We start from the raw sequence: 25,000 nt of genomic DNA, 5'->3' as shown, positions 1-25,000 counted from the left end.
ACCTGTTGTGTTCAGATTGGACCAGACCCTCTGTGTACATGCCAGTATCATGCACCCAGTGTCTTGTAGTATTGGCTTTACTAGCGCACCTCTCCTAGCTCACCTGTCCTAGCTCACCTGTCCTTGCTCACCTGTCCTTACTCACCTGTCCTATCTCCCCTGTCCTAGCTCACCTGTCCTTGCTCACCTGTCCTTACTCACCTGTCCTATCTCCGCTGTCCTAGCTCACCTGTCCTAGCTCACCCATCCTAGCTCACCTGTCCCTGCCATACTGAAGACAGACACCCGGGCGGGCTTGTGTCACTACAGACCAATCACTTGGGTTGCCACAGTCTTCTGATTGGCGGAGCCCTCATGTGGCAACACAGCCTCCTGCACTCCGAGTCCAGCAGTGCTTCATGTCTCAGTGTGTCCCAAGAGCCGTCGGAGCCGATCCGTGTGTCCGCACCATAGAATGTAGAGATCAGAGGAATCACCTGTGCCTTGTAGGAGGAGGGAGAGGGAGGGAGGGGGAGGGGGGGTGAGGTCAGGGCGGAGGTCAGGTGGGAGTGGTCAGTTACAACTTCAGACTAGATGTCTTCAGTGAGTGTGCTGCCCTCTGAGTTTAAAAGTGAAGGCACCTTGGGATTCTTCATTACACCTGTACTTTTGTTCACCTGTACTGGGGTTCACCTGTACAGTGGCTCACCTGTAGGTTCACCTGTACTGTGGTTCACCTGTACAGTGGTTCACCTGAAGGTTCACCTGTACAGTGGTTCACCTGTAGGTTCACCTGTACTGTGGTTCACCTGTACAGTGGTTCACCTGAAGGTTCACCGGTACAGTGGTTCACCTGTAGGTTCACCTGTACTGGGGTTCACCGGTACAGTGGTTCACCTGTGGGTTCACCGGTACAGTGGTTCACCTGTAGGTTCACCTGTACTGGGGTTCACCGGTACAGTGGTTCACCTGTAGGTTCACCTGTACTGTGGTTCACCTGTAGGGGAATCACCTCCAACTCACTCGCAACACAATCATCAAAACGCTGAATAAATAACAAAGTGGCCGACTCCATCTGCATCTCCACACACACAGCTCCACTTCACTCTGTATAACAGTACTAATACTGCCACTGTAGTATACATACTACCACTACTATATACTAGTACTATTCCTGTACTGATTTCAACCCTGCTTACTAATGCAGGGCCCCCCTAGGAGGTAAACACACAGAGTTCCATGACTCCCACTATACCCAGTACTCACAGTGCAGTATACTGATAGAGAGTACACACTCCTACAGGAATCAGTAGTGTCAGTATGTGCCACATGATGCCTTAGAGAAGAGCCCTCATTGGCTCAATATATCCTGACCCCACCCACTGTTGTCAAAGTGACACAAACACAGGCTCCGAAAGTTGCTACAGAGGGAGGGAGTGAGAGAGAGAGAGAAGAGAGGGAGAGAGAGAGAGAGAGAGAGAGAGAGAGGGAGGATGAGAGGATTGTACATCTCGCTCTTCAATCGATCCTTTCTTCTTCACCTCATCTGTTTTTGTGTCTCTTTTTCTTTCTCTCTCACTCTCTTTCTCTGTATTCTGTTTAACTTTGTTTTTTATCTGGCTATATTTTACGCTTTTTGTCTTTGCTTTTCTAATGTTAATATTTTGTTGATTTTAACTTCGTGTTTGTCATGTGACTGGCTTGGACACACCTCTTTTAAACTCAGCAATATGATGATTTCACGGCGACTGTAAAGCGATAAAGTTTCACCAAATAAAAAAAATGTGGGCCGTCCCACCGCTTTGGTTCTGAACCCTGATTGGTTGGTTTGGGTGTCGGTCATTGTGTCCTGAGTCTGAATTCATTCATGTTCACATTATTAGAAATAACCTTAAATCGTACAAACTTAATTTTTTTGTTGTTGTTGTAAACGTGATGAGTCCAGCACAGCGACCCGACAGGTTAGCGTCATGACGCCTCACGACCGCTAAAAGGGAGCTGTGCCGTCCTGACGCCTCACGGCCGCTAGAGGGGGCGCTGTGCCACGTGTCTCAACCATGGAGCCACCCGCTGATCTCCATGCGTCATCCGCACGCTCTGAGGTCCTGTTCGCTGATTGGCTTAGTGAGGACCAACCATAACGAAGGGTCACTACTAAACAACAAGGTGTCATCCAGCAGGTCTGTTCGTCCTTAAAGTTGTGCGTGCAGAACCACAAAGCATAGAGCAGGACTGTATTCCTCAGTATAATGTCCTTTCACTGTGTGTGTGTGTGTGTGTGTGTGTGTGTGTGTGTGTGTGTCTGTGCGCGCGCGCTTGTGTGTTTGCTGGCTCATCAGTATAGGTCACTAGATTTCAAGAGAGATAGATCTATGGATAATAAAAGTGCTGTTGAGGGCTTCTCTCTTTCACACACGGATCAGACCAGCTTCCAGTCACTGTATACATACATACACACACACACACACACACACACACACACACACACATAGTCCGCACAAACACACACACACGCACACACACACACACACACACAAATAGACAGTCTACACACACACACCCAAACACAAACTATATATATATAAGCTGTATATACTGAATACAGTACACATATAAGCCTTTATCTCCCTCTTTGTCTCTCCCTCCGTCTATGTATACATCTATACACATTTATATATATTATATGTACATACACATATAAGCCTTTCTCTCTTTGTGTGTGTGTCTCTCTCCCTCTGTCTGTGTCTCCCTCTCTCCCTCTCAGTCTGTGTCTCTCTCCCTCCCTCTCATCTCCTTTGCCTCCTATTGTCGCCTCCTCTCCAACCCGTCTCCTCTCTCCTCTGCTCTTCTTTGCTGTTGCCATGGTGATCCATCTCCGAGGTAACTTGCGGGGACCAGATAATCAGCCGCCTCCCTTTCCCCGACCCAAATCCGTCTCTGCGCGGCCCCCTCGACGCAGAGGAAGGTTCGAGGGTCTTGCCTGAATGTACTTCAGCAGAGAGCAGAAGGCTGCGGTGGTGGTTCAGGGTGTAGGGCTTCCACCTCCAAGCTGATAGGTTCTGGGTTTGATGTCCTGAGCCTACCTTATTCTCCAGAGCAGTACGACGCCTAATCCACTGGTCCCTATCGTCACTGAGGGTCTGGGACCCAACCTGCTTTCACAGCAAGCTTGGGAGATAACCCCAAAAACGATCATAAGTTATTGCAATGAAAAATGAATAGTAATGGATAGATGGTAAAGTGGAAGGGGGTGGTGGAGGGGCTGGTGATGGAGGTAGGGTGTTGGGGCCGATGGAGGGGCTGGTGATGGAGGTAGGGTGTTGGGGCCGATGGAGGGGCTGGTGATGGAGGTAGGGTGTTGGGGCCGATGGAGGGGCTGGTGATGGAGGTAGGGTGTTGGGGCCGATGGAGGGGCTGGTGATGGAGGGGGGAGGGGGTGGTGATAGAGGGGGAGGGGGAGGTGATAGAGGTAGGGTATAGCGGGGTGATGGAGGGGGGGGGGGGTGATGATGGAGGGGGAGGGGGTGGTGATGGAGATGGGTGTAGCGGGGTGATGGAGGGGGGGGGGTGATGGAGGGGGTGGTGACGGAGGTGGGTGTAGCGGGGTGATGGAGGGGGAGGGATTTGTGAATGAGGGGGGGGGGGGGGGCGCTGGTGATGGAGATGGGTGTAGCGGGCTGATGGAGGGGGAGGGGGTGGTGATGGAGGTAGGGTGTAGCGGTGACGTGTCCCGTCGGTATGCAGCAGGATTACCGCTCCCCAGAACCGGCCCGCCGGCCGGAACAAAGAGGAGCGCCGACGCGGAGTTTCCTCTGATCCCGGGGGATCAGCGGGATCAGCCGTCAGTCAGGGCCATCAGGACCCCCCCGGGGCCATCAGGAACCCCCCTGGGCCATCAGTACCCCCACTTGGGCCACGTGATACACAACATTGCATGCATAACATAACATACATGATGCAAAACTGTAGGCACAAGAGATGAAGTCATTGATCTACAGATCCCTCCCCCCTCCGCCTCTCTTCCTCTCCTCTCTCCTCTCTTCCTCTCCTCTCTTCCTCTCCTCTCTTCCTCTCCTCTCCTATTTTCTCCTCTCCTACTCTCCTCTCCTCCCCTCTCCTTTCCTCTCTTCTTCTCTCTCCTCTCCCCGTCTCCTCTCCTCTCTCTTCCACCCCTCTCTTCATCTCCTCTCCTCTCCTACTCCTCTCCTCTCTTCTCCTCTCTCCTCATGTAGGTCACATGTCCGGACCTTTGTGTCTGTCAGTTTCGGTCCGTCCTGTTAAAGTATTCATGCTCTCTTTAAGAAAAGACACCATCACTTATTCTCTCTCTTCCCTCTCCCTCAATTATTCCTTGGATTGTGTGAGTGTGTTTTTGTGTGTGTGTGTGTGCGTGTCTGTCTGTGTGCGGGTGTCTGTCTGTGTGCATACGTGTGTGTGGGTGTGCGTGTGTGCGTGTGTGTCTGTCTGTCCATCTGTCTATCTGTCTGTCTGTCTGTGTGTGTGCTTCTGTGTCTGTCTGTCTATCTGTCTATCCGTGTGTCTGTCTGTATGTGTGTGTGCGGGTGTCTGTCTGTCTGTCTGTGCGTATATGTCTGTCTGTCTGTCTGTCTGTCTGTCTGTCTGTCTGTCTGTCTGTCTGTCTGTCTGTCTGTGTGTATGTGTTTGGTCCGTCTGTGTGTGTGTGTGGGGGGGGGGGGGGGGGGGGGAGTAATAGGCACAGGAAGCAGTATTAATATTTGAAAGCTGTAGCCCTGCATCTCCCCTTACCGGAGATGCTGCTGGTGATGACCATACTGCCGGGTCACCTGACCACCAACCCGTACCAGACCACCAGGTCACCTGACCACCACCTGGTCACCTGACCACCACCAGTTCCCCTGCCCACCACCTGGTCACCTGACCACCACCTGGTCACCTGACCACCGGGTCACCTGACCACCTTACCACAGGTCACCTGACCAGCTGGTCAGCAGGTCACCTGACGGGCCCCCAGCAGGGGGGCAGAACACTAAGCAGAGCGTCAGTCTGCTGCAGTGTCATGATGTCAGGACTCACTAGTGACATCACAGAAGCTGAGGACCTCCTCCGTGTGTGTGGCTGTGTGTGTAGGCAATTAGGCATGTTTGTGTGCACGTGTGTGTGTGTGTGTGTGTGTGTGTGTGTGTGTGTGTGTGTGTGTGTGTGTGTGTGTGTAGCTTATTTATATCTTTAAAGGCCACCATGCTGCTTGTTGCTAAGAGACCATCGGTTCCCTGGCAACGGAGACACCAGGTGACACAGCGAGGTGTACTCACTCCTCCACCCTCGGGAGGGGGTCCGGGCCCCAGAGGTCAGCACCCGGAGGTGGGGGTGCTCTTCTGGAGCCCAGGGGTGGGAGGGGCCTCTCAGGGCCTCCCCCCCCCCCTTGGGGGCCACGTGCGCCCATAGGGCCCCAGAGAAAGAGGCCCCCCCCTGCTGAATGTCTTCCAGGATGTTGAGAGGAGACGATGTCTTGGTTATTCTGGGAGGAGGTGAGTATCAGAGGATGAGACCTGCTCTGCTCCCAGGGCTCCCTTCATTCACCAACAGGACATTAGATATAGCCTTCAGGACACACCTGACATCATAAGAATCTCTCTCTCTTCTACTGTCTCTCTCTCCCTTACTCTCTCTCTCCCTTACTCTCTCTCTTATATCATCTACCTGTCCCTCCCTCTCTCTCTCTCTCTCTCTCTCTGCATGACTCAGGGAAGCTCCCCTCACATCCGATCACAGATCTGACCTTTGGAGAGAGAGAGAGAGAGAGAGAGAGAGAGAGAGAGAGAGAGAGAGAGAGAGAGAGAGAGAGAGAGAGAGAGAGAGAGAGAGAGAGAGAGAGAGAGAGAGAGGTGATGACAGTAAGAGGGGGAGGGAGTAGAGGTGTGTATTTTATTTTCAGCCCGCTGAAGTGATGAATGATTCACCCACTCAGTGTCTGGAGAGATTCACAGAACACAAACAATAACACAAAACCCTCCTACAACGTCTAGTGATCTGCAATATCACTATCAATATTCCTTATGTATATTTTCCATACAGATAAAACTCTTTTAAATGACATTGAATTGAAATATAGAGTCAGTGTGGGTCTTAGACAGAGCTGGTGTCTCAGAGATGATGGTATAATATAGATCTCATCTTCATTATAATATACTATAGATCTTATCTTCATGATAAAATGACATAGATCTCATCTTCATTATAATATGCTTTAGATCTTATCTTCATGATAACTAACTTTAGGTCTTAGCTACATGATCACTAACTTTAGGTCTTAGCTGAACTAGCTTTAGGTCTTAGTTACAGGTTAACTAGCTTTAGACCTTAGCTATGTGATAACTAGCTGTATGGCTACATGCTGCTATGGATGCTCGCGGCCCCGCCCATGCGCGGCGTGCCACACGTGACCACCGCTTTACGTGATGACGCTGAATGTATATGAGCGCGGGCGGCGGGATCTCTCTCCCTTTTTACCGCCATCAGAGCGGAGTGTTTTCACCCCGGTCCGCTTCCCCGCCTCACATCCGAGCCTCACCGCCCGCACCACAAGGTAGGAGCCGCGTTGAGACTCTGACACCACACCCGGGGTAGGGGGGTAGGGTGCAGCTGCCCGCCGCGGGGAACTCTGGTCGGCCCACCGTGGTACGCGATGGTTAACGGTTCTGTTGGCTCGAGAAGACAGCAGCCATCGCGCTCCTCCATGATGGTCCGCCCGGGACCCCCCATCGCTGACACACGGTCCCCTCCGGACCCGGTCTGTCAGCGGGTCCGGTCCTCGGTCTCAGATGAGGTCCTCTAAAGGAGACCCTATAGTTTAAAATGTATATTGGGACTTCTGCGTTGACGCGGATTTTAATTCGGTCTTGACCTTATTTCGGTGACGAGGCTCCCGTTAAAAAGGGGTTCCGCCGCTGCTAGCCCAACGTGATGCTAGGGCACCGCGTCGGGACCCTAGCATCGGCACCCCGCTGGTTAGTTGGGCTAAGTGCCTCTAGACAGGAGCCCCTAATGCCAGGCTTCACTTTTCAGCCCAAAGTGCGCATCAAACTAGCAGGGGAGCTAAGCCAGAGCTAGCGTGGGGTTAGCGGAGGCTAGCTAGTGAGCTAGCCCCACGCGCTGGGGATGGACTGGGGAAGATGCTAGGCTAACTCTGCTAACCAACCGTGGACCTACTGTCAAATTATCAGATTTCGCTGGCGGGCCTGTATAATGAAGAGGCTTGGCGGGTTATGGGGTGACGTGATGAAGTCTTGACTTTGGTTATTGGTGAAGGGGTTACTGGGTGACGTGATGAAAGGTTGAGTGGTTATGGGTGAAAGGGATACTGGGGGACGTGATGAAGGGGTGAGTGTTTATGGCTAAGTGGTAAAGGGGTGAATGTGGTTATGGGTGAAGGGGTTACTGGTTATATGATGAAAATGTGAAGTGGTGATGGGGTGATGGGATGAAGGGGTGAGTGCTTGTGGGGTGACGTGAGGAAGTTGAGTATGGGTGAAGGGATTACTGGGTGAAGTTATGAAGGGGCGTGTGTTTTTCTAGGGTAAAGTTAGGATGGGGTCAGTGGTTAAGGGGTGAGCGCATGGTGAGGGGATGGTGTGTTCATGTGTGGAAGGGATGATGCTTGGTTGTTCAACATGTGGGCGGACAGCGGTTGGTTGGAGCTGAACTGGCATTCAGGTTCAAGTTTGCTTTGAGGGGGAAAACGTAAAATAAAAGTTTAACCAACTGTTGTTCATCATTTGGTGAGTTTCCTTTGTGTGTGGAGTGGGTGAGGATGTTCTTGTAGACCACGCTGCTGTAGCTCAACACATTCAGGTTCATCAACCTGACGTCCTCTCCATGGTAGACCTCCATATAATCAGACACACTTTCCATAATGCATCGGCAATGAGCTTGTGTTTTCAGAGGGTTTGTCAGGCTTATTAGGGACAGCTGACTTGAGTTTCCTATCCTTAGTCCAACAATAATGTCAACAATAATATTCATCAGGAATTATAGAGGAATGGGGAATTTTACTTTGAAGTCGTGCGTGTTCCGTTATGCATTTAATGTCTGAATCATTGACTATGGGATCCTCACCAACGGTTCTAGAGAAGCACTGGTTTTACACCATGTCCTTAACGCTGGGAACTCCACATTAATAAATTGAGTTTACTATACAAGGTTAGAGTTGTTTGTCTTTGGATACTTAATTGCAAGTTCGGTGATGTGAAAGTAATTTCCTTTTAATAATTAGGACTATCGTAGATTAAGATGGAGATATAGATATTTGAAGCGTTTTAATTCTGAGTGAAACCACGTTGTGTACCCCGTACTGGTCTGAGTGTGACCATGTGTACCCCTGTACTGGTCTGGTTGTGGCCATGTGAAGGTAGTGGAGCTAAGCCCAAGCTGATTGGTGCATTTGGTACCTGACACCTCCTCTACTGCCACACCCTCAGTCCTGTAGCATCACATGTAGAAACAGAGTCGACTAAATTATTAACTTTGTTAGTTGCTGCTAGGCATCCAAACAATCATTAAAGCTGTTTACGGAACCCTCTAGTCTCCCCTCAAAACCACAGAAGAGGAAGTTTAGATGAGGAAGATCTGTGGTGTATAGAGGACGGCCTGTCCTGGGTGGTGTAGATTGGGGTCTGAGGTGAGTTCCGTATACCCCCCCACACGATGCTGCCTCTGTCACTAAAGGTTTAAACCTCGTAAATTAAAACAGACAAACATAATCTGGATTACGCTGGTTTAATCTGGCATGTGGAAGCAGAACAAAGAGTTTACCGTTGACTATATAGAACCATCAAATTACTTTTACTACAACTTACTACAACAGGTGGAGCAGTCCAGTACAACCCCACTGTTCTACTGGTGGACTCTGGGAGCTGCCCAGCACAACCAGAGGACTGAGTGCCGTTGAAGCCTCCTCATTGTTGGCCGGTCTGGGGGGGTTCGTTTTGTTCTTCCATGTGGGAATAGATGGTTTGGTCCCATACTACCTCCCAGCCCAACAGTCTGCTGACTGCATCAGTCTAATCCTGGTCCTCTTCCTGCCTAATGGTCACTCTGCTCTCCTCCTAATGGTCTCTCTGGTTTCTCCACAGCACCACCCTACTCCGCTAAGATGGCCGACCTCGACAAGTAAGTAACTCACTTCTCCACTTTAGTGTCCAGGTCTCTCCCCTGCGGTCTCTTCACTGCTGGTCTCTCTCCCTCTGCATGTCTCTCTCAATCGCTCTGTCTCTCTCTACCACTGGTCTGTTGCTCTCTCTCCACTCTCTTCAGACTTGCTCTCTTGAGACTTGCTCTATTCAGTCTTGTCCCTCTTCCCTTTCCTGTAGTAACAGAACTTTTACAGGACTAATGTACATCGGCCTAAAGCAGTTGGGTCTAGAGCAGTAGGGTCTAAGGCACTCTAGACTGGAGGAACCCTAACAGGCGCTGGAGGAACACAGGCTATCATTACTGTGGCCAGGAAGAGAGGGCTTAATTATGTTAATCAGTCTAGGAGATGGGGCTGTTGAGCAGATATTGTAATTGGTTAAATGGCTGTTAAATCTTTAATGACTGAGGACAAAGAAGGCTAGACCACAAGGACTCCTCGTTTCTCTGGTCTCTCTCGCCTGTATCTCCTTCTCTCCCCCTGGTCTGTCTCGCCTGTATCTCCTTCCCTCCCCCTGGTCTGTCTCGCCTGTATCTCCCTCTCTCCCCCCGGTCTGTCTCGCCTGTATCTCCCTCTCTCCGCCGTCATTGTGTCCATCCTGTTTTCCATTGTGGTCTGGTAGTGCCCACTCAACACCTGCGGTCCAGACGGGTGACATTTATACAGTGTTTTGACACTCGGCCGCCAGTGGGGGGCGCCACTCGCCCTGGCAGACCTTTCTTTCTCCTAAAAGTGTGGTCATCAAAATGGATCATATTCTGTAGTTTTGCTATTATCTGTGCCTGATTTTCACGCATTTGTGTAAATGAATAGTTTTGTTTTTCCGACTTAAGTGTCATTCGATAGTTGGTCTTAACTGGTGTAATGGAGAGGCTCTGTGTGGCTCTTGGTCACGGCTGGCCGGTCCCGGCTGGCTGGTCCCAGTGCTTATTACAGTTAAACACCGCCACTCTGAACAGACTGGGGACCTGGTGGGCTAGTGTGTCGGCTCAAGACACAAGATTCTGGGTTCGATCCACATTGTCTACCAGTCTACCTTTTAGGCCTCCTAGAGTCGGGTGACCCCTGACCCCTACCTGTAGGCCTCCCAGAGCCAGGTGACCCCTTACCCCTACCTGTAGGCCTCCCGGAGTTACTAATCACATGACTTGTGTTCGTCCTGAGCAGCAAGGAGCAGGAGATGGACCCCGCCGACATGGAGGACGTAGAGGAGGTGGAGGAGGAAGAGACGGGAGATGATGAGAACAGCAAAGGTACCGCGTGGAACACAGACCACACCACAACACCTGGCACCACATAAACACCTGCACTAAGCACTCAAGACATTGCACTACACGCACTCGCCTCAACACACACTACTACTCGCACTGAGCAGCAGCCCTGACACGAGTCCCTCTCTAAGGCTCCTCCTTCTGCTCCTTCTGCTGGTCTCCTGGTATGAGGAGCACAGTGTATGTTAACTGGATGGTTAATGTAGGCTGCGTGGGCCAGTGGCTTGAGGTGGTGAGGCTGTCTGGGCCAGCGATGGCTTGTAGAACCCAGTGGGCTTTGAGCTGACTTTGATGTGCTACACTAACATCTCCTGCCTCCCTCCGCTGCCTTCATAGCTGAAATTAGACGTCTATTTTTAGAGCAGGATTATCTTTACAAAACAAAGACTTCAGGGCCTTGTTAGAGTCTTCTGTGGGTGTTGGAGGCATACTGCTTCCCTTCATCTACATGAGGTCTGCCAGATGCTGCCAGAGCTGGAGGATCTGGTAGAAGCGTGTGTTGAATTATGTATGATGAGACACTTCAACATGAAGTGGTTGCGTAGTCTGTGATTGGTCAAGTGACGTGACTGTAATCTGATTGGCCCAGTGACGTGACGTGACTCTCTGATTGGTTCAGTGGAGTGACGGTGCTCTGATTGGTTCAGTGGAGTGACGGTGCCCTCTGATTGGTTCAGTGAAGTAACGGTGCTCTCTGATTGGCCCTGTGACGGCCTGTGCTCTCTGACTGGCCCACTGACGGCCTGTGCTCTCTGACTGGCCCACTGACGGCCTGTGCTCTGTGATTGGTCCAGTGACGTGACGGTGGACTCTGATTGGTCCAGTGATGTGACGGTGCACTGTGTTCGGCTCTGTGTTGCAGCCCGCCAGCTGACGGTCCAGATGATGCAGAACCCAGAGATCCTGGCGGCGCTGCAGGAGAGGCTGGACGGCCTGGTGGGGTCCCCCTCCGGATACATGGAGAGGTACCAGTAACACCAGTATAACCAGTACACACACAGCCTGGTGGGGTCGCCCTCAGGATACATGGAGAGGTACCAGTATAACCAGTACACACACAGCCTGGTGGGGTCGCCCTCTGGATACATGGAGAGGTACCAGTAACACCAGTATAACCAGTACACACAGCCTGGTGGGGTCCCCCTCCGGATACTTGGAGAGGTACCAGTAACACCAGTATAACCAGTACACACACAGCCTGGTGGGGTCGCCCTCTGGATACATGGAGAGGTACCAGTATAACCAGTACACGCACAGCCTGGTGGGGTCGCCCTCTGGATACATGGAGAGGTACCAGTAACACCAGTATAACCAGTGCACACAGCCTGGTGGGGTCGCCCTCCGGATACATGGAGAGGTACCAGTATAACCAGTACACGCACAGCCTGGTGGGGTCGCCCTCTGGATACATGGAGAGGTACCAGTAACACCAGTATAACCAGTACACACAGCCTGGTGGGGTCGCCCTCCGGATACATGGAGAGGTACCAGTAACACCAGTATAACCAGTGCACACAGCCTGGTGGGGTCGCCCTCCGGATACATGGAGAGGTACCAGTAACACCAGTATAACCAGAACACACAGCCTGGTGGGGTCCCCCTCCGGATACATGGAGAGGTACCAGTAACACCAGTATAACCAGAACACACAGCCTGGTGGGGTCCCCCTCCGGATACATGGAGAGGTACCAGTAACACCAGTATAACCAGTACACACACAGCCTGGTGGGGTCGCCCTCAGGATACATGGAGAGGTACCAGTATAACCAGTACACACACAGCCTGGTGGGGTCGCCCTCAGGATACATGGAGAGGTACCAGTATAACCAGTGTACACGAGCATGGCGAGGTACCAGTACTACTTGTACACACACGGCGACGCCTCTGGCGATCGCAGGGAAGCTGTTCAGTACACCTAAAAACCGGTAGAGGTGAGCTTGTAGCACCACGCATACTCTGCCCTCCTTCCGTCCACATCACCCGTATGAACCCCCACCTCTCTCCAGCCTTCCCAAGGTGGTGAAGCGGCGCGTACACGCCCTGAAGAACCTCCAGGTGAAGTGCGCCCACATAGAGGCCAAGTTCTACGAGGAGGTCCACGAGCTGGAGAGGAAGTACGCCGCCCTCTACCAGCCCCTCTTCGACAAGGTACCCGTCAACCATCCCACTCACACCTGACCAGTACCCCGTCAACCATCCCACTCACACCTGACCAGTACCCCGTCAACCATCCCACTCACACCTGACCAGTACCCCGTCAACCATCCCACTCACGACTGACCAGTACCCCTTCAACCAGAGCACACCTGACCAGTACCCCGTCAACCATCCCACTCACGACTGACCAGTACCCCTTCAACCAGAGCACACCTGACCAGTACCCCGTCAACCAGAGCACACCTGACCAGTACCCCGTCAAACATCCCACTCACACCTGACCAGTACCCCGTCAAACATCCCACTCACACCTGACCAGTACCCCCTCCCTGTGGGTCTGTACCGTCCTGATCAGGAACTACTCTGCACACGCTCTCTCTCCTGACACGCCTCACGGGACACGACCTGATCACGGATACATGAAACTCTTCACTCTGAGATCCCCACGTCTCACTCTGAGATCCCCACGTCTCACTCTGAGATCCCCACGTCTCAGTCTGAGATCCCCACGTCTCAGTCTGAGATCCCCACGTCTCACTCTGAGATCCCCACGTCTCACTCTGAGATCCCCACGTCTCACTCTGAGATCCCCACGTCTCACTCTGAGATCCAACTCACTCCCCAGCCCCCCCTGATGGCTCCAGTGTCTCCTGCTGAGACAAACCGCTGATGTCCCCGGGGCTGCTAACTAGGCCTCTCATTACTGTTGATGCAGCACTACCGCCCCCCCAGCTCCCATATCCTCCTCGGAAGGACAAGACACAACATTCAGACACCACACATGACCTCAAATCCTTACCTTTGCTGAACTCTTGAACTTGTAAACTTGTGTGGTATTATGAAATATTCAATATAGTTGGAGGAGGTGGTAGCTAGTTCTTAGCCTGGGGGGCAATAGCGAGCTGTCAGCCCCAGTGTGAGCTGCTTGGTAATGATGCTACTGTGATGCTAACGCTCTTGTGTTTCCTCAGAGGAGCGACATCGTGAAGGCCGTCTACGAGCCCACGGACGAGGAGTGTGAGTGGAAGGCCGCCGAGGAGGAAGAACTGACCGTAAGTAACCAGGCACAACCCGTTAGAACCGGTATACAACTGCGACCATCAGCCGCAACCAGTAGGAACCAGTCCCTATATACAGCTGAAACCAGTAGGAACGATTCCCTATATACATCTGGTATAGGGATGGGCACGAGTAGTAAATTCCAAACTCGAGTGATCGAAGGAATTCCTCGAGGATCAATCGAGTACTCGTTAAATCAAATCTATTTTTAGAATGCAACGCATCTGCAGCAGGAATGGGCCTGATGATGAACGGCAATATTACCAACCAAACATGTAATGCTTATTCTCCATCAAAACAGTCAGAGTTATCAGAGTATTCATTATTTATTTTTGCAAACGTTCAAAACACATTTTCCTTACAAAAATAAATATGCGTCTCACAATTTAAATCCCGTCGAACCAAGGCCTGTAACAGTTTAAAAAAAACGAAACAAGTAGCCTAACCATTGCAAATAATTTAAAGCTGCAAATAAAACGGCAGCAAATGGACTATGGAAATACTCAGCGTTGTGATCTTCTCTACACGCCCGGGATTACAGCTGCGTCTTGCGGCGGTGAAAATAGCCGACACACTTTCACTTTCACCGTTGCTGCGGGTCTGCTTTCCCGAACTCACCGTTGTGTTTCAGGAGCATATGTTGCCGCATAGTACTTTCTTGTAGCCCGATTTCGCTTGGCATATTTTACATTTCACCTTATGATCTCCTATTTCTTTGAAGTATTTCAATTCTTCGCTGCGCTTTGCTTTAACCGCCATCTCTTAACTTTTTGAATTCTGGCGTGCCTGCACACGGCACGGAACGCGCCATGGAAATGGATGCATTTAATTTTCTTTGTGCCCACGTCATGCGTTAGTGGCGCCGAGAGAAAATTGATACATTTGCTTCAGAAAACTTTGTTTGTGTCTGTATATGCAAACTCGAGTTTGCCTGTCCACCAACCGAGTTCATTTGTAACGAGTAGTACTCGAGTAATCGATTCCTCACGCCCATCCCTAATCTGGTACCATCAGTAGGAACGATTCCCTATATACAGCTGGTACCTTCAGTAGGAACGATTCCCTATATACAGCTGGTACCTTCAGTAGGAACGATTCCCTATATACAGCTGGTACCTTCAGTAGGAACGATTCCCTATATACAGCTGGTACCATCAGTAGGAACGATTCCCTATATACAGCTGGTACCACCAGTAGGAACGATTCCCTATATACATCTGGTACCATCAGTAGGAACGATTCCCTATATACAGCTGGTACCATCAGTAGGAACGATTCCCTATATACAGCTGGTACCACCAGTAGGAACGATTCCCTATATACATCTGGTACCATCAGTAGGAACGATTCCCTATATACAGCTGGTACCATCAGTAGGAACGATTCCCTATATACAGCTGGTACCATCAGTAGGAACGATTCCCTATATACAGCTGGTACCATCAGCTGAAACCAGTAGGAACGAGTCCCTCTATAGAAACCTCAATAACGGGTAGACGCCGACCAGAACCTGAACTCTTTTCCTGTTTTGATTTTGGCCCTACTGACATCAGTCTGGGCTGGTAGGGTTAAGTTCGAATTCAGAAATGTCTTGACTATAAGGGCGATGAGTTGTGTTCCTCTGACTGGGTGATGAGTTGCGTTCCTCTTACTGTGGGTGATGAGTTGTGTTCCTCTGACTGTGGGTGAGTTGTGTTCCTCTGACTGTGGGTGAGTTGTGTTCCTCTGACTGTGGGTGATGAGTTGTGTTCCTCTGACTGTGGGTGATGAGTTGTGTTCCTCTGACTGTGGGTGATGAGTTGCGTTCCTCTGACTGTGGGTGATGAGTTGCGTTCCTCTGACTGTGGGTGATGAGTTGCGTTCCTCTGACTGTGGGTGATGAGTTGTGTTCCTCTGACTGTGGGTGATGAGTTGCGTTCCTCTGACTGTGGGTGATGAGTTGCGTTCCTCTTACTGTGGGTGATGAGTTGTGTTCCTCTGACTGTGGGTGATGAGTTGTGTTCCTCTGACTGTGGGTGATGAGTTGTGTTCCTCTGACTGTGGGTGATGAGTTGTGTTCCTCTGACTGTGGGTGATGAGTTGTGTTCCTCTGACTGTGGGTGATGAGTTGTGTTCCTCTGACTGTGGGTGATGAGTTGCGTTCCTCTTACTGAGGGTGTTGAGTTGTGTGTATGTCGGGAATGAGTTGTGTTCCTCTGTGACTATGTGGGTGATGACGAGTTGTGTTCCTCTGTCGGTGATGGAGTTGTTCTTGATGCAGTCTTGTTGTGTGCTCCAACAGGAGGAGATGAAGGAGAAGGCCAAGGTGAAGGAGGAGAAGAAGGATGAGGAGAAGGAGGACCCTAAAGGCATCCCCGAGTTCTGGCTCACCGTCTTCAAGAACGTCGACCTGCTCAGCGACATGCTCCAGGTAGGCCAATCAGAGCCTGGTGTGAGCCAGAGCCGCTCAGCCAATCAGGGGGAGCTTTGAGTTTGGGGGTCCCCCTGCTGGCTGCTTCTTGTCAACTTTTACACTAGTAACATCCTTCATGAACATCCACTTTTACACTAGTAACATCCTACGTGAACATCCACATTTATAGTAGTAACATTCTACATGAACATCCACTTTTACACTAGTAATATCCTACATGAACATCCATATTTACACTAGAAACATCCTACATGAACATCCCCCTCACACTAACCATCGCTAGGTTAACCCATTCCCCGTATACAACCAAGTTAGCTAGGATAAGATGCTACATGAAGTACCTGCCTAAGTGCCAGGACGTACAACATGAAAGTGCATACATTATATAAGTGCCATTTAAACTGGTGCTCATTTTAGATTACAGTAGGGATGAACATGGAGCCCTTCTATGTTTGAAGACGGGTTGTTCAACATGTCGTTGTGTGATTTCATAACCTTCCATGAGGAGGGATGTGTTAACTGGGTTTGGTGAACTTTTGTCTCTGTCCACAGGAGCACGACGAACCCATCCTTAAACATCTACAAGACATCAAAGTCAAGTTCTCTGACCCGGGACAGCCCATGGTGAGTTGGGACGCGAGACACCAGTTTTCACACATGGGTCTTTAGATCCACACATGAACTGAAAGGTTTTCTGTCCTCCAGAGCTTCTCTCTAGATTTCCACTTCGAGCCCAACGACTTCTTCAGCAACACTCTGCTGACCAAGACCTACAAGATGAGGTCCGAGCCCGACGAGACGGAACCCTTCTCCTTCGACGGGCCCGAGATCATGGGCTGTACCGGGTAGGTGCCGCTCACTGCATGGATGGAGAGCTCAAAGCTGCTCCATGTCCTTTAGGGCACTAAATAGCCTTGTGATGCCGTGGTACATCATCCTGTCACCCTCCTGTATCCCTGGAGGGCGACCCCCTCCTCTGCGGCCTCCCTCTGACTTTCTGTCTTGAGAGGGCTGGGGGTTATTGGTCCAGTAATGTGGGGCCTGGATGGACCTGAGAATGGGAACGCTGATGAAGGGTGATGCAGAAGGACTCGTGTCCTGTGTATGGACGGACAGAGGGTCTGTGTAGGGACGGACTCTCCAACTCTCAGTCCTGACCAGAAGGTCTGATGTTGACCCCGGTGTTTCCTGCTCCTCAGCTGTGTGATCGACTGGACCAAGGGGAAGAACGTAACGCTGAAGACCATCAAGAAGAAGCAGAAGCACAAGGGCCGTGGCACGGTGAGGACGGTCACCAAGACCGTCCCCAACGACTCCTTCTTCAACTTCTTCACGCCGCCGGAAGGTGAGGAGCGGTCTACCTGTCCCTCAGGAACCCTCGAGGTTCAGCCCACTCTAAAGAGGGGAGCTGCACACAGACTATTCACCTTCATGTCGACCTAGAGAGGTCTCTAACCTTCTGTCCTTCTTCCTCTTCCAGTGCCCGAGAGCGGAGAGCTGGTGAGTGGATGAACTTTACTTTGACGTTCCCAGTGGTGGCTGGCTGTTGTCACCATGGTGAGGCCGTGACGGTACAGTCGCCATGGTGATCCTGTGTCGCTATGCAGTATTTCTCTAGCGATCCATCTAGTTTCTATGGTTGTAACCCCGTTACCGTGGTGATGGTGCTTGGGGGGGGGGGTTACCATGGTGTCGCTCTGGGTGGTCTAACGGGGTGGGGTCTAACGGTGTCTGGTAACGTGTCCCCTTCAGGATGAGGACTCTGAGGCGGTCCTGGCGGCAGACTTCGAGATCGGACACTTCATTCGTGAGCGCATCGTTCCCCGGGCCGTGCTGTACTTCACCGGCGAGGCCATCGAGGACGACGACGATGACGTGAGTCAACTAGTGGTCCCCCGACTGACGAGTGGTCGTCACCCGACTGACTAGAGTTACCCCTTCTAAAACTGTCACCAAACTAGTGGTAACCTTGTAAAAAGATGCAAGGTTTCCTTTTGACCCATAAGGTGCTGATGAACGAATGAGGGTGACTCGTGGTAACCCTTGTTTTCCCTTTGCAGTATGATGAGGAGGGAGAAGAGGCCGATGATGAGGTAAGACCAAACTAGTAGATGGTGGTTGAGACAGAACTTACTAGGTGTTGCCTTGGTGATCTGGTCTTAAAGACTCTGAAGCACTAACTGTACTATGTCCGTCTGTCTATAAGGAGGGAGAGGAAGAGGCTGATGAGGAGAACGACCCCGACTACGATCCCAAGGTAAGACCACAGCTCCTGTGTGATGAAGATGGTGTGGCACTGAAACGGCTACCGCAGTGGTCCCTGATCAGACCTGTCCTCGTGCTAAACATAACCATGTGGTTATATGTGGGGTTTTTTTATTATTATTTTGTCCCTTTTTGTACAAATAATCTCTCGTACTACCTCTCGCGTCTCAGAAGACTGGTGAAACGCCCCCTTCTGGAGGATACTGTAGACCACCTACTGGTCTTCTAGCCTGTAAGGTGCATCTCTGATTGATGACCTTTACAGAAGTAAACAAGACATGATTACTTTACTGCTATAGCTGGCATCGCTGCCACACCAACACAGCGTTTCGATATTAGCATATTTGATATTTTCCGCCATAAGTTTGGGGTCTCCGGTTATTACCTTTGTTGTTTGACGTAGGACCACTGCTGTAGCTGTTGGTTTGTTGGGGTTCAACATACAGAATACATATTGTCAAGTGCTCCGATCCGTGCCCCGGATCCCTGATGTCACCACGTTTAGAAACCTAACCAAACTCAATAACATTCAGTACCCATGCATGCCCATACCTGCTTACCCACTTACACTGCAAACGTGAATAAGTGACTCCTTGGATAAAGCGGTTATGCATAGGTCGGGGATATGCCTTATGAATGTGGTTTTAGTAGCTGACCCTCTGCTGAAAGCTGGTTATGGTGAATAAAGGCTTTGCTAACTTGTGCATATTCCAGTACACTAGAGCAAAACACTTCTTGTATTTCAAGTCTTTCTCAATCCTAACTTTCATTTCATGCTACACAACCCTCTATCCTCAAAGATGACTTTCCCCTACCTAGATCCATCCTAAAGAGGAAAGGGTAGTGAGGTCTGATCCCCAATGTCCTGGTTGACCCTACAACACACCTCAGTGACCTGAATATCCTGGTACCCCCTAGAACAACATCCCTTATTGACCTGAATATCCTGGTACCCCCTAGAACAACTCCCCCTTATTGACCTGAATGTCCTGGCACCTGGAGCAAGACGACCCTAGTACCCATGCTCAGGGCTCCGTGACCTTCTGTATTCTGCACTCTGTTCAGTCGTTGTGTTCCTCTGGGATGCCTTGGTTAAGCCAGCGCCTGTGTATCACGTTTCTCCACTAGGTTTAGCGGGGTGTCTGTAGAGCACTAACAATATCCTGGTAGGTACCCATGGCTCTCCTCCATCACCTTTCCTTTTGCCTGGCTTCCATCTCCCCATCCTCCTCCACCTCTGCTCCCCTCTCTCCCCCTCGTCTCCCTCCACCTCACTAACCTGTTGGGGTGTCGTGGCGTTCCCTCTAACCCGTCGTCCCGGTAACCAGGGCTATTCTGTATGTTGAGAGGCCTCCCCTCCCCCCCACCCGTTTGGTTTGCTTGTGTGCCCGTTCTAGACGTCGCCATGCTGGACATGTTCCTAATTTCAGGGTTTACTTTAGCGAGACTGAACCAAGGCAGACCAGTACACACAAAGCATATCCCAGCAGGTGTCCTCACCAGTAGGACCAGTGGCATGGGTCAGACCTGGCCGATTGACCAGTTGAATATGGATCTGAGTAATCATGGGGAAACCTGCCTTTCGAGTTTTACTTCTGATACGATGCTGGAAAACCAGATGTTTTCCAGCAGTGGGCTTCCTGGTCAGGGCCTTGTCAGGGCCACTTCCTTGTCAGGGCCACTAAATGTAGGACCCTTTTTGTGTACGGAGTAGTCCTGTGTTTAAAGCATCTATCGGTGTTGAAGCTCAGGTAGAATGGTGGAACACATTCATGAAGGCGTTTGTCTCTGGACAAGCAGAGTTCAAAGACCACCGTTATTGTAGCCTTTCACTGAAACGTCTACCACGGCCTTCATGCATTTCCCCCGGCCAGCAGGGGGAGCACTAGGAATGGAACCATCACACCTCACACATTACCTTTATGAGCAGGTCGGCTGCCGTTTGTTTTGTGTTCAAGGCATCATTGGGGATGTGTGCCTTGCGATGCTGACTCCATTACAAGGCCTTTGAACTTTCATTACCTGGTTGACCTCCCAGACGAACGATTCAACCCAACCTCCCCAATCTTGTCTCTGGATAGTCGCAGTGTGTAGTGGTGTGCGTGTTTGTCTATGCACCTGTAGTGTGTGCGTGTGCGCCATGTTAACCCCTCCCTCTCCGCTATGGTCTCGTTGCAGAAGGACGCCAACCCAACACCCGAGTGTAAACAGCAGTGAGATCGCCCCCTGCTGCTCGGAGGACTAACGACACTGTAACAAGACTCCTACTAGACTCGCACCGCCTTATGATGTTTTGTATTTTTCTTGGTAGAAATAAATTGAAGAAAAAAAGAGAAAAGGGGTTTAAGATTTTTGTTACCAGAACTGTTCTAACCCAGCGAGCCCGGCTCGGTATACGAGGTCTTTAGCATCTTAAAATACTAGTGATCCCGTAGTATTTTAGCGTCTTAAACCCTGGTATACGTGGTTTTTTTCCGTTGTGTTCTCCTCTGTATTATAGCCCCCCTGCAGGTCGCATGGTATCCTCCGCTAGGTTTACTCTCACTTTGGTTGTGTTTACTCGTGGACAACAGCTGATGCAGGCAGCGTCACCGTGACGATACTCCCTCCTCCCCAGTATCCCCCGTCCTGTCCCCCCCCCTCCCCCATTTCTCCAGCCCTTCAGGGTCGGTCTGGAAGATTCTGTAGCACTTGGGACCCGGCGGGGGTGGAGGATGGATCAGAACCAGTCTGTCATCAGGGTCCTAGAGACGCGCCCCCCCGCCCCCCCCCCCACATCAAACCTAGAAACCCGGGTCCACTCCCTAAATCAAACATTCCAGCATCCCTGGCCGGCACCCGACCAGGTCAACTAACAGAGCCATGTGTCGCCGCTGCTCAAACCTTCGGGACCAGTTAGCTCCCCAACCCCTCCCCAACCCTAGCCCCTGCACTTTGTACCGTCAGTTAGCATCCAGCGCACTAGCTTCAGTCTAGCGGGTTGCATGCTAACACGTGAGCCTGTTTCTGGCTGGTTGACGTGCTAGCCTCCGTCTAGCGGGTTAGTCGTGTCTGGCGTTGAACTGGTGTTGAAACCTCGTCTGATTTTTAGAGAGCGTTGCATGTGTGTGGGACCGGCAGACGTAGTGCACAGAGAGAGATTCCAACCCGAGGTCGGAGGTGTGTCACTTCTAAGTCCCGCCCCAAAGGTCAGCTGACTCACACCTTGCTCTGACCACGCCCACCCCCTGGGGTCAAAGTTCAACTTTATCACTGTGAAGGAAACAAAGCACCAATAAGAAGTTTGCCCCCCCCCCCTGCCTGAAGCACATTAGAGCAATAAGAGAAGATGATTGGCTCCCCCCCCTCGTGGTCTGAACTGCCCCCGGTGGACAGCCAGGGTATAAAGTTAGCAGCTGTTGTCAGGGTTAAATGCTATGCTACAAGTTACCAATGTATTCAATAACTGTACGTGTATATTCATGAATAAACTGGTTCAACGTGTGCTGCCGTCTCTGAGTCGTCATTATGGTGCCTCTCTTAAGGTAACCTTGGTTTATTCACTATTGACTCATAGGAGTCGATGTTCACTGTACTTGCCTTCTGCAAAACGCCTCCTTTAGGGAGTACACACACTGTTTACTCCCTAGAGGTGGTGTGTTGCGTTTTGTAGAAGACGTCACCGATCCGAGGAGAAAGTGGGTGCAGTCATTTTTCATTTGGGGCATTTGGCTGACTTATACCCAAAGCGACTTCCAAAAGTTAATTTGTCAAAGGGAAATAATGTGTGGCTTCAGTACCGTAAGGATGTTCAAAGACACTCACTATTCATTGACATCGCAGAGTGTATGAAAACTTACATCAGTGGAGACACTCCTTTACAATAGTACTGTCCTGTATGATCCCTTCATACAGCTACATGACCCTGCTCACTGAACACTACTGTTGGGTATGACCACTTCACCAGTGTATCATCCAGTAGCTGAATCCTGGTGTTTCAGAAGCAGTGGGGGGGAGGGGGGGGTCTGCAGCATCAGGCGCTCTGACTGCGGGGGCTCCGTCGAGTGACGTCACCACATCATTTCAAACGGATCGAGTCACTCGCCGCCAACATCTGCCTCGTCCAGTGGTCTCGATTGAGGTGGGGGGGGGGGAGACTAATCCTCACGTGGAAGATGTGAAGCTTTAATTAGTTCGGTATATGATTTATAAATATTCAATTGAACGTCGCGAGCCCCGTCCCCTCTGGCTGTCACTCAGGGGGGCGGGGCTCTGCGGAGAAGTGGGGGGAATCAACGAAACGGGCAGACCCCTCTCTCCCTCACTCCCTCTCGCCCATCGACCACCGCACGACCACCGGACTACCAGACGCGTTAAGTCCGCAGCAGCTCCTCGTCCAACGCCTCCCCGACGAGGCGCGCCGCGGGTCCCCTGGAGCGAGCACGCGGTAGCGGTGCGTGAAGACGCGCGGCGCTTGAAGACGCGCGGCGCGTACGCCACGTACGCCAAGATGTTGGAGAGCGGCGGCGGCGAGGCGCTGAAGGACGGCCTGCTGGAGAAGCGCGGCGACGGGCTGCTGCAGCGGTGGAAGAAGAAGCGCTGCGTGCTGACGGAGGAGGGGGTGCTGCTGCTGCCGCCCAAACAGCATGACCCAAACCCGCACCACCACTCGCACCACCCGCACCTCCACCCGCAGCCGCCTGGGGACACCGGCCGCATCAAGCAGCTGCACTTCGCCAACATCAGGACGGTGGACTGCGTTGAGCGGAAAGGGAAGTACGTGTACTTCACGGTGGTGACCACGGAGGGGCGGGAGGTGGACTTCCGGAGCCCCCAGGAGGCGGGCTGGTCCGCGGAGATCACCTTGCAGATGGTTCAGTACAAGAACCGCCAGGCGGTGCTCGCCGTGCGCTCGACGCGGCAGAAGCAGCAGCTGCTGGCCGGCCCAGGGGTGGGGGTGCCCGGGCACGGCAAGACCCCCACCGGACACGGGAAGCCCCCTCAAGGACACGGCAAGACCGCCCGCGGCGCGGCGCCCGGCGTCGCCTAGAGACACCGCGGTCGACGCGTTCACAATCCGCGGTAAGAGAGGCAGCGCGCGCACGCACGAGGTTACCCACGCGTGCGCGCGCGCGCGCACACACACACACACACACACACACACACACACACACACACACACACACACACACACACACACACACACACACACACACACACACTCACATCGCGATATTAGCACAATGATAAAACGTTGTCATATTGATAAAATGGTCGAGCACTTGATTTCTGATGGTTAAGAAGAACTATCGCCTGTTTGTCACGTCCCACACGTCGCGTTACGCACGGGAGCGCGAGCTCCCGTGCGTAACGCGACCACCGGGCTCTCCCACTGGGTGCTCCGTGTTAGATCTCTGGTCTCGGTCCCATCGCGTCGTGTTGCTGGTCTCAGCCTCTAACGGGTTGTCCTCCGCAGGTCTCTGGATCCAGAAGAGGACAGTAGAACCGGGTCCACCTCACCTTTCAGCACCCTCTCCCCCCTCCATCACCCCATGGAGACACCCCCACAGACATTAGACCGGGACCGGACGTGACCGACGGGTCATCACCTCCCCCCTATTTATGAAGTGTGTAAATATCCATGTCGTCTGTCTTTTCTACCCTGATGTTGTCAGAGTGTAGGCGAACATCTGTACCGTGTCGATTGAGGAGAGACCTTCACTGAACACCATATCCCAGCTCTCCTCTCCCGACCAATCAAATGTGAGCCGCTAGGATCCGCTCCACCGGACCCCGGTACATGAGGATGATTTGGATGTTCTCATGACGACGTCCTGTCGTCAATGCTCCTTATTGAGTAGCGTCATCCAGGTTGACCAATTTACCAATTAGTTTTCACAAATGAACCAATTAGTTGACAGCCATTCAGTAGTAACAACCCCTGCTCTGTCCAGAAGGTTGTTCAGCACAAAGTTATTGTTGCAGTGTCTTAGCTCATGCTAGAATCTCTCTGCTTAGACTGTTAGCCCTGACACAAGTCCCAGCTCGTACCTCTTTACTGTATAAAAGGGGTACCTTTAATGTAATAAAGGGGGTCCAGGGCGAATGAGAGACAGTACCCCTTTACTGTACTCCTTTATCTACTGTACCCCCTCTATACTCTATACTATACTATCCCCTCCTGTCTCTCTTTCTCCCTATCTCTCCTGTCCTCCCCCCCCACCCTCTCGGCCCAGCGTGGGTAACGTGGGTAACCGTTGGTAACCGTCAGTTACAGTTGGTATCCCTGGGTAACCGTCAGTTACCGTCGGTAACCCTGGGTAACCGCCTTAGTGGACATTCCAGGCCACAATTCTTTCACTCTGTTGTAGAAAACTGATTCTGTCCAAGTGTTCTTTGAATAAAGTTATAACATAATATGTTGAGCTTCTAGTGGATTATTTCAAACACGTTTTAAGGCTTTTTATGGATGTTTTGTAGTGTTAGAGTAACATGAGATATGAGTAGATGGTCTATACATTTTATAATAACTTAGCATTAATTATAGCTGGATTTTTTCATTTTTTTTATGTTTCTCTCTCTCTCTCTCTCTCTCTCTCTCTCTCTCTCTCTCTCTCTCTCTCTCTCTCTCTCTCTCTCTCTCTCATATCAGTGTGTTTTTCTGTTTTGACCAGCGGTTATTCTGGGAATAAGTGAGGCTCATTG

The 25,000-nt window shown here is 51.3% G+C and overlaps 3 protein-coding genes and 1 long non-coding RNA gene across 9 annotated transcripts in view; 3 read left to right on the top strand and 1 right to left on the bottom strand.

Moving 5' to 3' along the window:
* Nucleotides 1-1,798, top strand: part of osbpl8 (oxysterol binding protein-like 8) — a 33,500-nt gene extending 31,702 nt beyond the window's left edge. For all 3 annotated transcript variants that reach the window (XM_030353879.1, XM_030353880.1, XM_030353878.1), the window contains exon 24: nucleotides 1-1,798. This exon is cut by the window's left edge and continues 1,445 nt beyond it. The gene's annotated coding sequence lies outside the window, so the exon portion shown is untranslated.
* Nucleotides 1,799-6,411: 4,613 nt separating this feature from the next.
* nap1l1 (nucleosome assembly protein 1-like 1) lies at nucleotides 6,412-21,799 on the top strand. 4 transcript variants are annotated; one of them, XM_030353874.1, is made up of 16 exons: nucleotides 6,412-6,547; nucleotides 9,093-9,129; nucleotides 10,319-10,404; nucleotides 11,285-11,387; nucleotides 12,429-12,570; nucleotides 13,551-13,631; nucleotides 15,920-16,048; nucleotides 16,604-16,675; nucleotides 16,757-16,896; nucleotides 17,251-17,396; nucleotides 17,532-17,551; nucleotides 17,804-17,926; nucleotides 18,112-18,144; nucleotides 18,258-18,308; nucleotides 19,445-19,482; nucleotides 20,495-21,799. In XM_030353874.1, exons 1-15 carry the CDS (start codon nucleotides 6,430-6,432, stop codon nucleotides 19,448-19,450), a joined length of 1,287 nt encoding a protein of 428 aa, XP_030209734.1. In that variant the 5' UTR covers nucleotides 6,412-6,429; the 3' UTR covers nucleotides 19,451-19,482; nucleotides 20,495-21,799. The 4 variants fall into 4 exon arrangements, with proteins under 4 accessions (XP_030209734.1, XP_030209733.1, XP_030209736.1 ...); XM_030353873.1 differs by lacking the exon at nucleotides 19,445-19,482; XM_030353876.1 differs by lacking the exons at nucleotides 6,412-6,547; nucleotides 9,093-9,129; nucleotides 10,319-10,404; nucleotides 11,285-11,387; nucleotides 19,445-19,482 and adding an exon at nucleotides 12,018-12,040.
* LOC115541934 (uncharacterized) lies at nucleotides 12,641-12,946 on the bottom strand. The gene is made up of 3 exons (XR_003976435.1): nucleotides 12,891-12,946; nucleotides 12,729-12,856; nucleotides 12,641-12,664 (listed from the first exon to the last, which is right to left on the bottom strand). It is a non-coding gene; the product is annotated as an uncharacterized LOC115541934 (long non-coding RNA).
* A 584-nt stretch (nucleotides 21,800-22,383) lies between the features above and the next one.
* Nucleotides 22,384-24,714, top strand: phlda1 (pleckstrin homology-like domain, family A, member 1). The gene is made up of 2 exons (XM_030353877.1): nucleotides 22,384-23,377; nucleotides 23,772-24,714. Exon 1 carries the CDS (start codon nucleotides 22,497-22,499, stop codon nucleotides 23,343-23,345), a length of 849 nt encoding a protein of 282 aa, XP_030209737.1. The 5' UTR covers nucleotides 22,384-22,496; the 3' UTR covers nucleotides 23,346-23,377; nucleotides 23,772-24,714.
* Nucleotides 24,715-25,000: the final 286 nt, after the last annotated feature.

Source organism: Gadus morhua, chromosome 4 (assembly GCF_902167405.1).
Source record: "Gadus morhua chromosome 4, gadMor3.0, whole genome shotgun sequence".
NCBI classification, from domain to species: Eukaryota; Metazoa; Chordata; class Actinopteri; order Gadiformes; family Gadidae; genus Gadus; species Gadus morhua.
Note: the sequence above shows the minus strand (reverse complement) of the source record. Positions and strands in the feature narration are given on the sequence as shown.

Excerpts from the sequence above, each read along its gene's own strand:
- phlda1 (XM_030353877.1), top strand. The coding sequence starts at position 22,497 with ATGATTTATAAATATTCAATTGAACGTCGCGAGCCCCGTCCCCTCTGG.
- nap1l1 (XM_030353873.1), top strand. The coding sequence starts at position 6,430 with ATGTATATGAGCGCGGGCGGCGGGATCTCTCTCCCTTTTTACCGCCAT. Across the intron at positions 11,388-12,428 it reads CCCTCCGGATACATGGAGAG|CCTTCCCAAGGTGGTGAAGC; the intron begins GTACCAGTAACA and ends ACCTCTCTCCAG. Across the intron at positions 18,309-20,494 it reads ACCCCGACTACGATCCCAAG|AAGGACGCCAACCCAACACC; the intron begins GTAAGACCACAG and ends GTCTCGTTGCAG.